The 17,676-nt window shown below is 38.0% G+C and overlaps 1 protein-coding gene across 7 annotated transcripts in view; it reads left to right on the top strand.

The window, feature by feature from the left end:
* DMD (dystrophin) overlaps positions 1-17,676 on the top strand; it is a 1,060,860-nt gene that overhangs the window by 883,997 nt on the left and 159,187 nt on the right. For all 7 annotated transcript variants that reach the window (XM_040088691.2, XM_040088709.2, XM_040088718.2 and 4 more), the window contains one exon: positions 16,185-16,331. In XM_040088691.2, coding sequence (XP_039944625.2) covers positions 16,185-16,331 — 147 coding nt within the window. The remainder of the gene's footprint in view (positions 1-16,184; positions 16,332-17,676) is intronic.

The raw sequence follows: 17,676 nt of genomic DNA, 5'->3' as shown, positions 1-17,676 counted from the left end.
CTGAAGCTCAGAACTGAGGTCAGACCAGAACATTTTTAAGAGATTTCTCTTTATCAGTTTATCAGAGGAAGTATAAGACTTGTGCTTTTAGAAGGAGAATTAAACATTAATTTTGAAGTGCCTAAGTGGCGTGGTTATAGCAGCGACTCTGACATTTTGCACGGCTTCTTGTTTCAAGTTTGCCACATAAATGCAGCATGCATAGATATTAGTCTGATGGTGAAGTATTAACATTCCAAGACATGACTTAAAATCAAAGATGCTCTTGAACTGTTTTGATTCTGCTCAAATGCCTTTTTTTTTTTTTTTTTTTTTCCTTTTCTTTTCTTTTCTTACGACCTGGAAATGTAAATATTTAGCCAAGAAGGAAAAAAAGTACAATGCAAATAACACATTTCTTCTTACTGTGGGACCATTTTATTCAGTCCTAAGTGAATGTGGCACAGGGAGCTGTGTGGCTAAAGGGAGCAAATTTATATCTAAGGAGTATTTATAACATAATTCTGATCTCCTATATATAGTCTGCTATTGAAACATTCCTATGTAAAGAAAAAGGACTTATCAGATATTATATAACGAGATAAATGGACATTCACTGAGACAGGGGAGGAGGGAAAAGGAAAGAGTACCAGAAATTAATTTTAATGTTGTTTGTTTCTGTGATGAGACAATTTTTTTCCTCATGAAAAAAACTGTCAGTACTGTGTTTCTAATTAAATCATTTCTTAAAACATTGACAAAATGAATTCTTGGGAACTATCAAGTGTGCAGATTCTGTAATGATATTGTTTCTATGACAGGGGCAAATCAATGAGCAAAGTGAAATCAATTTATCAAGCTCCTGTGCTGATACCCAGTAATTGCCTAGGGACTAGCTGATGTAGGGAGCGCAGTGAATATTATATTGCCTGAAATGTTTATCAGGGAGCCAATGAAACACATTTCGCATTTTCATCTTTATAAATTTAAGGCCTAATAGAGTTTTATTTCATTTTTTTGGCCAAAGTTAACCCATAATAAAACTTTATAATTGCTACTTAGCACTTTTATAGTGCTTCTCATGAGTTATTTTCTCTGCTTCTTTCAGAGACTGCCATAGAAATGTTATCTCCAGTTTACAAATAGGGCAACTGAATCAGTAAAACTAATTTGTCAAGATAGCAATGCCACTCAAATTTTTCTTATTCTCTTTATATTTTACCTGGAAATTGCTTTATTTTACTTGGGTTCAGTTGACCACTGGAAAAAGAATGGTAGTTTCCCTCAGTCACAGCAGGAGCCACTGTTGCCCACTTCCCAGAGCCACAGCCTTCTCCCCCTAAAGACGTGGCAGGGAATCCACCCAGAAGGATTTCAGCCTGAATGCCTGGAAAGGTGGCCACTGCTCATGACAGTTGCCCATCCTGTGTCTGGTGCTGTTACAGAAATCCGACACATGTTTAATTTTTTTAAGTATTATTTAACTGTCTCCCTTTCAGCATTTCATTTTAATGTTCTTTCTTCCTACATTAGCTTAAAAAGAAAGTCACTGTCACTTGCAGTTGCTGCTGTTAGAACTGAATTCCTTCTCTGGCACTGGTTGAGAGATGCTCTTGTTAGATGTAGGAAGTCTAGGAATTTACACCTCAAGTAGACCTATGGGAATCACATGTGGTTTAATGAGTGCAAGGTGCTGCAGCTGGGTCAGGGCAGCCCCTGGTATCAATCCAGACTGGGGGTTGAACAGTTGGAGAGCATCCCCACTGAGAAAGATTTGGGGTAGTTGGTGGGTGAGAGGCTGGACGTGAGCTGGCCATGGGTACTCACAGCTTAAAGAGCCAAACATTTCCTGGGCTGCAGCAAAAGCCCTGTAGGCAGCAGGGCAGGGAGGGGATTCTGCACCTCTGCTCTGCTCCAACTGCAGGACTGCATCCAGCTCTGGGCTCCCAGCCCAGGAAGGACATGGAGCTATTGAAGCAAGTCCAGAGGCTGCCAAGATGAATAGAGGGATAGAGCACCCTTCTAATCATCACCCTTAGCACAGAGGAAAGGATGAGAGACTTGGGATTGCTCAGCCTGGAAAAGAGAAGGCTTCAGGGTAACCTCATTGTGGTCTTCCAGTAAAGTTGGAAAGACGGAGAGAGACTATTTACAAGAGCATGTAGTGACAGGCCAAGGGATGATGGCTTCAAACTTAAAGACAGTAGGTTTAGATTAGATATTACAAAGAAATTCTTTACTGTGAAGGTGGTGAGACACTGGAACAGTTTGCCTGGATAAATTGAGGATGCCCCATCCCTGGAAGTGTTCTAGGCCAGGCTGGATGGAGGTCTGAGCAACCTGATCTAGTGGAAGGTTCCCAGCCCATGGCAGAAGGGTTGGAAATAGATTATCTTAAAGGTCCCTTCTGACCCAAGCCATTCTGTGATTCTGTGTTGACTTGGTGTTTCACCCATGCCCACTCCACACACATCATAGAGTGGTGGTGAAAAGGTGGAGACAGGAATTTCAATACTAATTCAAGAGTTGGAACACAGAGCTTTCAACAAAGCAATTGAACAGTGCATCTGACCTGCGTTCTTCTGGATATTAGAGACTGAGTGGACTGTAATAACTTATTTTGGCCTTAAGGTCTATGAAAAACTTTATCCCCCTTACTAGAGGTAGTAATTATCACTTTTATGAGGCTAAACATTATGAAATACTTACAGGGTAAATTTAACTACATGAGAGGAAAAAGTAAAGTTTTGTTGTTTTTTTTGGTTTTTTTTTTTTTTAATTAAAGATCTCTAAGCTTTTTGTTAGAAAAAAAAGAAGGAGTTTCTGAAGCTTCTTGTCTGAATTGTTTAGTGTTGGTGGAGTGTCAGAAAACAATCTGTGTTTTAATAGTCTCTAAGCTAATCTTTTGTATGTATCCATATTTTTCCTCCTGAGCTACAGGATCTGCCTGCTGATATCTGGAAGCTTGAGGTGTTCTGTAATGTTATAATACAGCTATTACAATCTTTCTGGTTTAAACTGCTTTCCTTTTTTTTTTTTTTTTTTTTTTTTTTTGTCAGTGCACAGGTTTCAAAACCCAGTCACAAAATAAACCCCAATGAAAGTTCTCCCTTCCCCCTCACCTTCCTCTCCATACCAGGGAGACAAAAACAGATTCTGGATTAAGGACAATATACTTGAAAAGCAGCAATGGAATAAGAAAAACTGACAGGAACAGCAACAATATTAACAACAAAAGTATACAAAAGAGAGTGTGATTTACATACAAAAAAAAATATTCACTGGCCAAGGCCCTGAGTGGCCACCGAGACAAAAGGCAAAAATGATCCTGGATCCTCCATGGCTCCCTTTTCCCCTACCCCAGCCAACACCCCAGGTTTCTTGAGAGGTGAGAATCCCTATTTCCACCCCTCAGCAATGACGTGGAAGGCATGGAATACAACCTAGGCTCACCCATGGGGCCAGCAGCTCCATCTCTTACATGACCCCCAGCCCAGCCCCTGCCCAGCCCTTCCCTGCTCTCTCATGACTGTGGTAGTGAAAACCAACTCTGTCCTGGCCAAAACTAGGAGTCAGTGAAATAGTGCATTTGCCTTTAAAATACCCTGTTGCTTTACAGCACAATAGAGATTTGCTTTGTATGCAACTATTTTCTGAGGATAAGGAGTCGCTATAACTTGAAAGAGCTTTTGGTAATGAACATGGCTTATTATTCAACCTTTTCTGTTTGTATATCTAACATACACTGTTTACCAATTAACTAATAGGAATGGATACTGTGTTATTAATGATTTAAAAACAGTTTGCATATATAAGCAATATATATGTTTGCATATAAGCATATATACTTTCCAAGTGCTTTTAGCTTTAATAATGCTGGCTGAAAGCATACTGCAAGGAAACTTTCCTTTGCAAAATTTCCTTTTTGCTTCTTGTGACTTTGGTGTAGTCGTTATTAGACTTTCAGATCACACTTTGAAATCCTTCTAGTTACTTACAGTTCCTAGGTATGTCATCTCTTTGTGGTTGCAAAGTAACTGAGTAACTGACATTGATTACATGGAAAAAATTGGTGTGGAGCTGTTTACAACACTTCAGCAGTCATGGGCTCTGACATGACATGGGTAGAGTTGTTCTTGTAGCATGAATTGCAGTCTAAATTTTCTTATTTACTTTTCCCTTTCCATCGAGGAGAACACAATTTCAGAATAAATGGCAAAGCAGTAGCATAGCTTGTGTTTTTTCAGGAATCATAAAGCTATATATCAGCTGTTGATCTAAAATAAATAAATAAATAGATCAAAATTTATAGTAACCTAGTCATCTGTGTTTCAGGATAAGTGCATCTATTTATTAGTGTGCTTCTGTTCATTAAATTAGACATTCTAATAAAAAATATTTTTGGCTAGATATAGCATTTCTACAAATTATAGCTTTTTCCCTTGAGAGTTCAGAAAAGAAGAAAATTAATACCTGGCATTAGTTCATTTTTTTTTTCATCTATTCAAATTTTAATATCCTTATTTTTAAACTAATACTGAGTTAGTCTTCCAAATTTGCAGAAAATAGCTTTTGAAGAATGCAATGTTTTACTGATTTAGAAGTACAGAATTCAGAATGGGTGAGAACTTAAAGGGAATTTGATTTTCTTTCTCCCCTGATGTTTTGGGTTTTTTGAACTGTTTTTATCCCAGAAGAGGATTTATATTCTGCTGTAGTGCACTCTTGCTTGGTCATTTCTGAGTTTATAAAAATATATAGAATGGAAAATTAAATCAACTGAAATCCATTTTGTCTCTACACTGCCTGTCCCCTGGAGCACTACAATCAAATAAAAATACAGGGTGAGTTTAAAAGCAAGCTAAGTGTAGCATATTGAGCTAGTGTCTGACAAACTCAGGTTTCAATGAAATTTGAATCAGAGTACAGTAAACCCCTCAAAGAAGAAACTAACTCATTTTGAATGAAAAAGATGGAGACTGTTAAACTGTCCTGGGACAGTTCGACCTAGTATGGTTTTAAATGTAAAATGGGAGGAAATGCTCTGGCCCATGAATACTTCTGCACTTGGACACTAAGTGAGCTGAGGGGAACAATCCTCAGTGCTGGGAACCTGCTGTGGCCCAGGTGTAGGGCAGCCACTCGCCTTACTGTGCACATGGATCCTGCTCTGATTTAGCTGCAGCCGCTGCTTGTGTAAAACCTTCCCACAACAGAAATTCATCTGACACAGGAGAACTTTTCTCCCTAAGTCATCTCATATTTTCTTCACAGCACCAGATGCTCTTTTCTGTCTCTTTCACCGGTTGTGAGAATTGAGGTTTAACATAAGCCAGTGCTAGCGGGAGACTCTTCTGTTTGAGGGAATTCTTCAGGAAAATGTCAGGCTGGCATGAGGCCACAGCCTTATGTAAGTGCTGCTCACAGACGAGGGAAACAGACTTTCTCTGTAGGCACAGTTGGCCTTTTCTTGAATTCTGCTTCATACTAAGTGTGAGAAATATGATGGAATGTGTAAGGTCATGGATCATGCTCATAATTGTGGTCATACCTGAGTCCTAATGGGATGCAGTCATGAGTGCAGAATGAGATGGCAGATGTTACTGAGAGGCCATTATCAATTGTCTTCAAGAGTCACAGCAAATGGCAAAAATTCTTGCATCCTGGAAGAGAGCAAGTGTTGCTCTCACCTTCAAGTAGGATGGGAGGAAGGACACAGGTTATTCAGCCTCACCCATATCCCTGGGAATGTGATGGAGCTGCTAATCTTTTAAACTATCTCCAGGCACATGAAAGACAAGAAAGTTGCATTGGAGGCAAGTCATATATGAGGTATCATAGTGGTCGATCCTGATTCAATATCATTTAATATCTGCATTAATGAAATCATCCCTGGGACAGAGCTCACCTTCAGTAATTTCCCACTTGATACAAAAGTGGGAGGACCCACCCACCGCCAGCCATGTGGCGGTGCAAGAATTGTTTTATTAAGTTTTTATAAGGAGTTTTATGTTATGGTTCATTTCACTGTGCCCCCAGTATTGTAACAGTCCATCCCCTTTGAGTTGTTTCATGTCAATCATCCCACCCCCCACCTATCCTTGTCAATCCCCTCTCCCCCCCGCTCTGGGGCATCCTGTCTATCACTTCAGGACCCCTCCCCGGCTTGGGAAATTCCCAGGGAGGCACCGAGTGATAGGTTGGCCCCAGGGGAATTCCTTTTCCCTTTTTGTCAGTGGTCAGAGGCTTAGAAGTGGACACCCCCTGTTGCCCCCCAAATTCCCTGATTTGCTATCCTGTTGTCACCTCCCCTGAACCCTCCCTCACTTATAAGATCGGGGAGGGAAATTCAAACTCTCTCTGGCCGGCAGTTTGGACGGGCTGCGGATCTCCAGCAGCTCGGCTTGAATAAACCATCTTTAAACCTGCTTAGCCAAGAGCCATCCTTTCATCTGCCTCCGCAGTCACAACACAATTTGAACCAGCCGCTGCTGAGAAGCCGAGCCCAGCGGGTAAAGATAACCTGCTTGCAAACCCGGACTGAAAACGCTTTGGCCGCTGTGCAGATCTGAGCCAGCCAGGGGCCCGCGTCCGCCCGGTGCGGAAAGGCACAGCCACACAGCCATTACACAAGATGGTTCTGCTGTCACTCATATGGGCCTTGACAGCATGGAGAATTACACCGAGGGGGATCCCGTGAAGTTCAACAAGGAGAAATGACAAGTCCTGTGACCTGGGAGGAAGAACCCCAACAATACATACTCAAGACCAATTGGCCAGAAAGCAACTCTGAAGAGAAGAGTCTTGGGATCCTGGTAGACTAACAGTTGACAGGAACACACCGTTAAAATCCAGTTATTACAATTACTAGGGAGATGCCTCTGCCTGAATTAAGGTGCAAACAAGGCCATGTGTTTAAGTCGATAGTATGGGGTTTATTTAACAGTAAAATGTGAGGTAGAGAGAAAGAAATAGAAAAGAATTGAGAGGAGAGTGAGAGAGAGCATAATAGATCAGATGGAATTACAGTCACCACCCATGGATCCAGCAGAATCCCGTTGATCCTCTTCACGCTGGGCTTCTCAGTGGCGGGGGTTCCAAGGTCGCTCAAAGCTGCTCACCATTTATACATTTTAGCCAAAAAAAGGAATCCGTGCTCATTGGTACACAGTTCTTTTATTCTGTGGGTTAAATGATTCCCTCACTTCCAATGCTAATTAGTCCCATGCTTGTTCTTTCTCTTCATTTGAGACAGTGCCCTCCTGTTTTGAGCCAGCAAGGCTACAGTCTCCCTGCACTGGACCCAGCCACAGCCAGCTACCAGCACAGTTGCTGAGCTGGCCTTCCCACGGACTCCTTGCAGTAAAAAATCCTCCTCCCCAGCTTCATTTACCTTTCTTTAGACATGAGATGACTGGACAATAGTACCACCTTTGTCTCATCTCAAGTTCCTGCCAGGTGGATTAACTCACAGTCCAAATTGCGGGAATCCAGAAGGCATATTTGAGACAGGATGAGCTTTGGTACTCGCAGATGAGCAGTTGCTTCTTTGCGTGGTTTGCTACAGTGGCAAAGTCCTTCAGTAATCTTAACAGCATTTGAACAAATTGTGATCTCTAAATCTCTTACACACATCCTCATTCCAAAGGCCAACAGCACCCTGGGGTGCCTTAGGCAGAACATTGCCAGCAGTTTGAGGGAGGTGGTCCTTCCTCTCTGCTCCGCCTTGGTCACACATGGAGGGTTGGGTCCAGTTTTGGGCTCTGGGGTATGAGAGAGGTATGGATTTCACCGGAACAGGTCCAGGGCAGGGCCACAAATATGGTTACAGCACTAAAGCATCTTCCCTGTGAGGAGAGGCTGAGAGAACTGGGACAGCTCAGCCTTGAGACTCAAGGCAGCTCAGTATCTTAGCAATGTGCATAAATTCCTGATGAGAGGGAATGAAGAGAAAGCTGGATTCTCCTTAGTGCTGTCCACTGACAAGAGACAATGGATACAAATTAAACCCATCAAGTTCCACCTCAATATGAGAAGACACACCTGTGGCTGTTCAAACACTGGCAGAGGTTGCCCAGAGAAGTGGTGGAGTCTTGATCATTTGAGGTATTTAAAACCTGACTGGACGTGGTCCTGGGCAACTGACCCTGCTCTCAGCAGAGGGGCAGGGTTAGATGATCTCAAGAGTTGCCTTCCAGCTTCAGCCAGTCTGTCATGACAGTTTAGGGGTTTGTGAGAATGAAAACATTTTTATATATATTTTGGTGCATGCCTTTGCAGTGATTTTCAGTAGGCATACAAAATTATTTAGAAACCATTATGCACTTAAACACTAATAACAGTAAGAAATTAGTGTTCTTGCCTGCAGTTTTTGTACATGTCCAAGCTTGCACGGTCTTGAAAAGTTTATTAGGAAGTGCAAAACATTTAATTCCTAAATATAGTTGCTACAATGTTTAGTCCTGTATAAAGACAAGATATGAACAGCCTAAATAGTAAATACCATTGCTGAAAAACTAGAGATGATTTTCAAATTATTCAGGGTTTTTTCCTTCCTTTATAAAAAGCTAAGAAAAATGTTTTAAATCCCTCATGTTTAGGCTTATAAAAATGAACGTTTGTGAAAGAGGACACTATCTACTGAGGTCTTGCATTTATTGTCTCTGGGGGAAACTAACTTCGGGATCAATTTTAATTTCCAGTGTTGTGCTCTAAGCATAAACATAGTGTTCAAATCAAAGGCTGGTGTTGCTATAATTGCCAGTCCATAAAATTTGAGAAATAAAAATCTAGAGATTATGCCAAATTGCCTTTAATATCTTATACAGGCATCGTGCCAGTTCCATCCATTACGAAGTAGATAGAGACTCATTTCCAGAAGCTGGCACTGAACACTTAAATCATTTGATGCACTGGTGAAATGAACTTTAAAGTCTCTTTTAACTCCTGTTTGCAACAAGTGAAGGGTACTGCAGTATATGCACTGTGAGATTCATGGTCCCTCTGCCCATGAGTATGGGAAACACTAACGAGTCTTCATTTTTACCAATATGTTCAGTGTGACTCAGGACAATATAGCTGGGAAAAAATATCACACAATAGTGGTGGAGTAATTGTTCATACATGGCTCACATAGATTTTTTTAAAACCTGTTTACAAGTCCAAGTAACACACAAAATGGGTCTGCTCTCAAGTTATTTTTCACAACAGAAATGTTGCAGGTAGGTAGGAGCCAATAAGAATACTGACTATTTTATATCATAATATCTTGTTTTAAGTTTCTTATTGAACAATTGCATACCAATTGCAAATAAATAATTTTTAGATATTGTCAGTTTATTGAATAAAATTTTAAATTCCTCAAAAGAAAAATATAGCTAAATGCAATCTCAGTGCTACTGAGATGTGCATAAGGATATATGACTTTGTGTGTGCGTGCTGTTATTTTCCTTTGTCAGCATGGCAAATGCTAAGCAGCAATGATTTCATACTCTTAATATAGCTGCATAAATGCTAATTGTTCTGACAAGGCAGTGTTGAGGACTACATCTAAACATACATAGTAGGTGCTTGGATTGGTAGGAATAAGGACAGTAAATGTAAAAAGGCATTTTTAATAATCCATTGGCATTTTTCAATTGCAGACAATAAATGAAAAACAGTCCTCATTTTAGTTTTTCACTGTGCACAAGGAATACTTAAGGTTCTGGGAATATACTTTCTCTTCAGGGTGTATTTTCCAAATGGCTTAATGGTCTTTATTCACCCTATTCCATTAACAACAGTGAGCCGAAAGTTACAGGCACTTCATTCAATTTTGGTTGGATTCCTGAACTCTCTGACTTGTCAGCCAGTACTTGTACATATGGTTGTGGTTGAGGGAGAAGGGGGTTAAGAAATTGAAAATGTGCATTGTATAGTCAGTGTTCCTTTATCATTATCATTAATTTGTCAACAAAAACTCCAAGAAGTTAGAAAAGCATATAATATTGGCTATATATATATTAAAAATATATATTATATAGTCTATATATATGTCTGTTTTTATATAAGTACATAAAATATATATTTTATATATATATAAAAAACAAGTATGTACAATTAGTAAAATACATAGTACTGATATTGAAATAAGCTTGTTTTCTTTTTTTTTACTCTTCTACTTGAATGATTAGTGAATTTTCTTTCCGTTTCTGTGGAACCAATTTATGAATCCCAAAAGAAAAAGCAAACCTTTTCCTGGCATTGACAAAACCCCTCCCCCTTTAGTGAATCTTTAAATAAAAAGACCTTGATTTTTCTTCTATCTTCTGAACATTGGGCAGCCTTCCAAAGCAAAATCTGTTTTAGGGTTGCTTAAATAAAAGATAGAATAAAACCACCCACATGGCATGTGAAATGTGGAAGAAAAGGCATCTAAAAAACCCAAAAAAACCTAAGCATCAAATTTTCATTAATAGAGTTGGTATTCTGGAAAGAGGTGAGGGCTGTCTGGTGGTTTTACTACCTTGGAATAGGATACCCAAAGCACAAACAAATTTAATGCAGAAAACAACTTGCAAATAATTTTGGGAGGCTTATCCTGCATCTTCTAAAATATGTTAGAAACTGATCTGTAATTACAGACACTAGTCTAAAATCCTTTTGGAATTGAAGTTCCAGCACTGAATAGAGAATACATAAGAAACTCCCAAGAGAATAACCAACAGGGAAAAGATTTGGCTTGGTACTGAGCACTACAAGTTCAAAACATTGCTATCATAATAGGGATCGTTATGAACTAAAGGTCAGTATCTCTGCATGGACAAAAATAACCCAAGAAATCCACTACAGCAGTGTTCAGTTTTCAGAAAGAAGGCTGCACACAAATGAGGAAGGCTGCCGAAAAGGAACCAAAAGGACAAAGCGTGTGAAGGCATCACGGAGGCACTGCATCCTCAGAACCAATCCATACCATCCAGATGGATTCAGAATTACCTGGAAAGATGGCATGGCTAAAGAAAATAATAAAGAGACCTATTTGAAACAAAGAACAAATTGTCTTGATTAAGAACATTAAATCACCAGAACCAGATGGCTGTTTGGTTAAGTGTTCTAATGGGAGTGTAAAAGAGCCGGATCTATTAACAGCATTTTCTTATTTAAATTTAGGGGGGTTTAATGAGGAGTGATGAGGGACACACATGGTGATAATTTTCAAATAGTGCACGTAGTCAGGCCTGTGGAGCTACAGACAAGAAAATCAGGGAAAGGACATTCTATAGAAGAGAGAACAGTTTTGTAAAAGTAGGTGTGCCTTACATCTCCAACTGTGCCTCTAAGGAAACATGAGCATAATTTTTAAGGGGCTATAGGCCATTTGCCATTCCCAGGGTTTTTAAGGTTGTATTCCAGCAAAGAAACTAAGTTCAAGTGAGACAACAGAAAAGGTCTTCTGGTGGAGAGATAACCAATTATCTGGTAATTTCCTGTAAAAGAAAACAAAAAGCACATGTCAGTTTTCCCAAAGAGGAAGATGATGTGCTCCAGAAGGTCTACTCTGTCCAGCATGTACATAATTAACTGGAAAGGAAAATTATTAATGCAGTGTCACATCTTGATGATGCAACCCTATTCGAAGTAATTAAGGTGAGGACAGATTGCAAACATGGAAAGCCTTCACAGTACTAGCTGCCAACAAAGTGATGGCAGATGAAATAAAATGCTGATAATCTCAAGCAAAATGTAGAAAAAGCTATCCCAAGTTTCTGTTTACAGTAATGATCTCTTTAGGCTTCTTTATCTCTTCAAACATTACTTTAGCACGCACGAAAGAGGTCTTGGAATCATAACAGAGGTCTGTGAAAACATCACATTGATACTCAGGACTGTTCAGAAAGCCAAATGAAATTTGAGGAATTACTGAAAATTACCAAAAAAGCAGAAAATATCATGTGTAAGTCCCTGTTGTATCTATAGCATGTATGTAGTAGGAAGTGTTTGGGATCACCAATCTAAAAACAGTTATAACAGACTAAGTAAAAGGTATCCAAGGACAAAATAAATGGTGTTGGAGTGGGGTTTGTCTTATTTTTCAGGTGCCAGATAGCTTTCTGTGTATGAGTTACTTGCCTAGCCTCCCTGTATAGTCAATTAGAATCTGTTTGTTTCTGTTGCAATTCAGAATATGATTCTTGCCATCCTATAGTAAAACTTTACATTATGTTCAACTCCTGGATTTGATCAGCTGTGGAATATAGAGGAACTATGTAGATATAAGGGCAACTCACTTAGATGTACATACCCTATAGATACCCGCATTTAACCAATTATATCTCAATCTTTGCATCTTAAGCATCAAGAAGGAAAAAACATAATGTAGGTCATGTGCATCCTGACACAGCACAAAGTCCACAAGGAATGGTTGATCTCTGTCCCTCATGAGCTAAGATTTAGGGAAGGTCACAAATGTGTCTCCAGAAATAGGTTTAAAAACCCAAAAATTCTTACCTAAATGTTAAACTTGCCATAGGATATTTTGGATCATAAAAGCCTGTTAGTCCAAAAATCAAGTACTAATTCCTAGGAAAGGATTCCATCAAGATCTGTTTGACATAAAAATACAGCTTCTGGCTCCATAATCTCTGAGACTCAAGTTGCTGAGCTGAAAGAGTACCAGGGACTGGGAAGCTGAGACTTTCCCTTACTTTCTTCCTTAAGCAACTGTATTGGCTACTATCAGACAAGGGACTGGGCAAGATGCGCTTTTCATCTGGCTGATTATGGCCATTGTGTGTTCTCTAGACTTTTAGTATTTGTCTGGTTAAGATGTCTGTGGTATGTGTCTTCTAGAGCCCTTGTTTGTTTTCCAATGTATTTTGAAATATTTTCTAACAAGACTGTACGGATCATTTAAAATCCAATCTACCACCTACAGTATCACAAACCATTGAAATTCTGTCTTGCATAAGGACAGTTATAATGAAGATAATTTGGGGCCGGTTGTCCTATTGCTGTTCATACTGTGAACTCATTTGCACTCTGAGCAATTTAATGGGTACATCTCCTTGTGATAGTAAAACACTACCACTCACCATGTATGTTTGTATTTAAATTACCAGCCATATAATTCTTCATTTTTTTTTTCATTATAAACCTATTATGTGTTTAGTGTCAACTGTTATGCAGAAGGAAAAAAAATAGAAAAAATCAAGCAGTCTTGTATTATACAAAATTATTATTACAAATATAAATATTTCTGTAACATATTTCCATTAAAAATTCTAAATTTCTGCTTCTACCAATGCTTAGAGTCATGTATACTGACTGATGGACTGCTTGTCTGTGATAAACTGTTGCTTAAAGATGTCTTACAGTTGCTGACTTCTTAATTATACAAAGTCATATTCCAAATCTTTCTGTGGTTATTTTTCTCTTTTCCGTCTGCAGTTTTCTAATTGTAAGCTTACTGGCATTAATTACATAGCTGTTCATTGACTAGCATTCCTTTCTTTGTTCTTGCTGTTTATCATGTTTGGATTTGGCCAGCTAATAAAAACACTAGCAAAAATTCAGGCTTAGCAATAATAGAAGACAGAATATTGAATTTAAAGGCAAAAGCTATGGTATTTTGTGCATTAGAATATTATCACATTGCAAAAATCATTATCCTTCAAGCACAAAAAAATTAATTAGGACATCGATTGAGGAAAAGGCAGAAGATGAGTTTTCTTTACTTCCATGTTGTGTTGGTTTAGCATGGATGTTTTATTTATTTTCTTTTGGAGTGGGCTGCTTCTGTGCTATAGCCTTTCTGGTCTGTAAAATAACTTACAGTCAAAAAATTTGTTGACTAATTATGAAAGATTTTCGATTTCACTTTAATTTAGGTACAATGGCTGTGTGATTTAACTAATAATTAATGTCAGTATTCAAGTGAGACCAGTACTTTCAAGTCCACAATGCAGGTGCAAATAATTGGTCTGAAATCAGCCAGATACTTTAATATCTGTTTAAAAACAAGTGCCGGATAAGGTCTGTGTGCTTTGCTTAAGCAGTGATGTTTTTTCAGTCAGAAACCTGATCCTAATCCCGTACAAATAATAGAGAATTAACTCAATTTAGTACAGGAACTGCATTAAAGTTCATTGTATGTAGGAACTGTTATTTGCATCTATTGATAGGCATTTATTTATAATAGTGGTTTTTATTATATATATATATTTATTGTGCGTATTTAATTTTTATTATATATTACTTTATTATATATTTTCTGTTATAGGATATCTAAATATATACACATATATATGTATTTTTTGCAGAATGGTTATTGGTGGCACTAGATTAGGGGTGTTCTCTCATCTTGGAAATTAAACAACATGGGAGGAACTGAGTTGATCATCCCAAATGTAGGCCACGGGTTCATGACCAGGCCACAAAAATAGCAGATCACAGGAAAAAAAGCAGTAAAACAACCATTTGTCAGTGAAGTGCTCAGATAGTGGTGTATATACTTCTTCAGCCTTTGAGGCCTTTATTTTACAACAACAAATGTCTACTTTTACAGCACATTGCTTGTTCTCTGAACTCAATTGCTAACTAAAAAGTTCAGGGTAAGCACATATATAACTCTCTAGGGTAAAACCAAACGTGAGCTGTCTTCCTTTTCTTTGTATTTCGGACCTTGCTCAGCACTAATCTTTAAATCAGTACTCACCAGTAATTTCAGTTCTACTCCAGTGGTATAAAACTGGTGAAATGGGGAAGTCAGCTGTCATGTCATGAACTTAATGTATGCATCTTCTCTCACACCATGGCATTTGCATAGTTCTCTGCACTTCCTTTACAAAATGCACATCCCTTCTGATGGAGTATTTTAAAGATTGATCATTAGAGTCACTCACTGTATGAGTACCATTGAAGTCAGTCTAACTCCTTATGTTGCAGGGTAATTTAACATAATTGATGGAAGTCAAGCCTGGTTTTAAAAGACATTTGAGGAACAATTTTTCAATGTTGTTTACCTTTAGTGCACTTCGTGGCATTCTAACATCCATGAATGTCTTCATATTATTTACTTTAAAGGTTCACTGAGATACTGGATGGGCTTTCTTTACCTTATTTTGCATCGTGTGTTGAAAAGATTACTAGGCAATAATTTCAGGTTATTTGATGACCTAAAATGAGATGCAGACCACATGTGGCTTATGCAAAAAATGCTGAGAGAAAGGAGCGATAGAGCAGACTAATACAGCAAGTAAATTATTCTGCCTTTGTGTGAGACATCATATGGCAATAACACATGGTTCTGAGAATGGCAGAATTTGTCCCTTAGAAATGACTCATTGTTACATTTTGACATATTTTATCACATTAAAAATTCATAAATGTCTCCTTAGAAAAGATAGATATGGAGCAGTGGAAGATCTACATAGAGATTCCTCTGTTTGATAAAGTCATGGTGCCCTGAATTTATCTGAATGTACCCAGATACATCATGGAGACATCATCATCAGGTTATTGATTTTAAAAAGAAGTTTGTAACTAGCAGATTCTGGTTTTCACATACATTACTGAAATTATTAGCTAAACTGCTTTTATGCATAGTTTTTAAGGTCATCTTTAAAGAAATATTATTTTGTTATATCTTTTAAATATGTAAGCCACTTTGGTATGCGTAGCTTTTTTTTTTTTTTTTTTTTTTTTTTTTTTTTTTTTTAATGGACTTCCCATTATTAAACTTTTTATTTGTTACACACACAGTACCCATGGTAAAATCATGGCCTTGTTGGGGTCTGCAAAATTTTCATGATATTTCCATTTGTCATATTTGGGAACAGCTGTCTTCCTCTGTTTTCCTGTGTGAAACTGTACTCATTACTCCTATCCATCCAGACTGAACTTGTTACACACAAGTAAAGAGGAAGCAGCAGACAGATATGTTCTGCAGTGCACCTCCCAGTGGTTGTGCTGGTTAGAAATTTGGCTAAACTGGCCAAAAGTGGCTATGAAGGGTCCAAATTCATAGCACCTTCTGAAATGCCAGTCTTGAGACCTAAAGTCCGTGTGAAGTTAAATAAACAGACTGGTAAGTGAATCGTGACCGGATGCTCTTTCCTTTCAGCTTGGCATGTAATATCTTCATGTTACTAATCAGCTGGTAGCAGAGCCAATAGTTTTTGAAGTTAGTGCTCATATTTACTTATATTTACATTTGATTCACGCAGGTTTATCGAGCAGAACTTGTTCCCCTTAAAGAAAAGGTTCATCATGTCAATGAGCTCGCTCACCGCTTCACTCCCTCCGATATCCAACTCTCCCAGTACAATCTTGGCTGTGTGGAAGACCTAAACACGAGATGGAAGGTGCTACAGGTATATTTCACATTACTTTTTTTATTTATGCTGCATTTAAGTAAATATTTCTATTTCTCTGTGCTTTGTTCCCTGTGGATAGCACCAAAAATGTACTAAAGAATGAAGGATGAGAAAGCCTGAGAAAATGTTTTGTTGTTACCGTCTATAAATGCATTAGACAGAGGCCCAATCTGATATTGTTGATGGTTTAGAAATATAAAGGGCAAGCCACATGTTTTGCACGCATATCAAAGATAATATGTTCTCTTCCACAGAGCTTGAGAAACATTGTGAATAAGTCACTTTTCAGTACAAATTATTGCTTTGATTTCTCAAATCCAGAATTTGGAAAACAAATTTTTTGTCTTCTCTGACACTACTTGGAGACAGTATGTTAGGGTGATATCTTATTGCTGATAGAACAGCTAGTTATTTGAAATATTATGGTTTACTGTCTTTTTTCATATTTACTTAAATGTCATCTGGAAGATACAGAGAGTAAGGTGAAAGCACTCCAGTAAATTTTTAAACATATCCTGAGGGGAAAAGACATAATCAACTTTGAAAGATTATGATATACTAAAGGCCAAGTTGTGACCCTTGGAAAGACGAAAGACACATCTGTTCCTATAATATAATTTTTCTCCTGAAAAGAGAGCAGAGTTTGAAACATATTGAGAGGCAGAGCTCATTTTTGTTACAAGAGAATAAAATAGCATAAACTGGAATAGAATAGAATAGATAATTTGGAACAAATATACAATTATTTAGACCAACTGCTCTTCATACCAGATCTGCTGGACACTCACACCCAATGGTATTTTTTAGAGTATTATATATTTTTCCATCTTAGGGCTAGACTTTTTTTATGTATGACCAGCACTCCAGTTAGATTTGCTACCCTTTGTAGAAAACTGAAATTTTGGCCATGTAATAGGAAAAACAAAAATTAAAAATGTTTTTGTTTCATACCAAACCATTCTTCTTCTAAGGTATGTTCCTGTTGTTTATTTCTAGTTTTACAGTTGTCCAGTATGTTCCTTTTCCAATTCTGGTGGTTTTGTGGTGTTTTTTGTTTTTTGTGGGTTTTTTTGTTTTTTAAATTTATTTATTAATTTCCTTTGTTATTCTAATGTCCTGTAAAATATCTACTTTACACTTTAGTCTTTTCATCTTTTTTTTTTTTTTTTCCCTGCATATATCAGTTTATTTTCATGTGTCTTTTACACCGGTTGTGTTTTCTCTCAGGTTTCTCTTAATTATTATTTTCAAAAAGCAATTCTTTCTGTGTTCCTACTCTTCTCTGTCTTTCCCCATCTTGCTTTCCTTATTTCTCTTTTGGATTTTTGCCTTTACTCCCCTT

This window comes from Hirundo rustica, chromosome 2 (genome assembly GCF_015227805.2).
Source record: "Hirundo rustica isolate bHirRus1 chromosome 2, bHirRus1.pri.v3, whole genome shotgun sequence".
NCBI lineage: Eukaryota > Metazoa > Chordata > Aves > Passeriformes > Hirundinidae > Hirundo > Hirundo rustica.
Note: the sequence above shows the minus strand (reverse complement) of the source record. Positions and strands in the feature narration are given on the sequence as shown.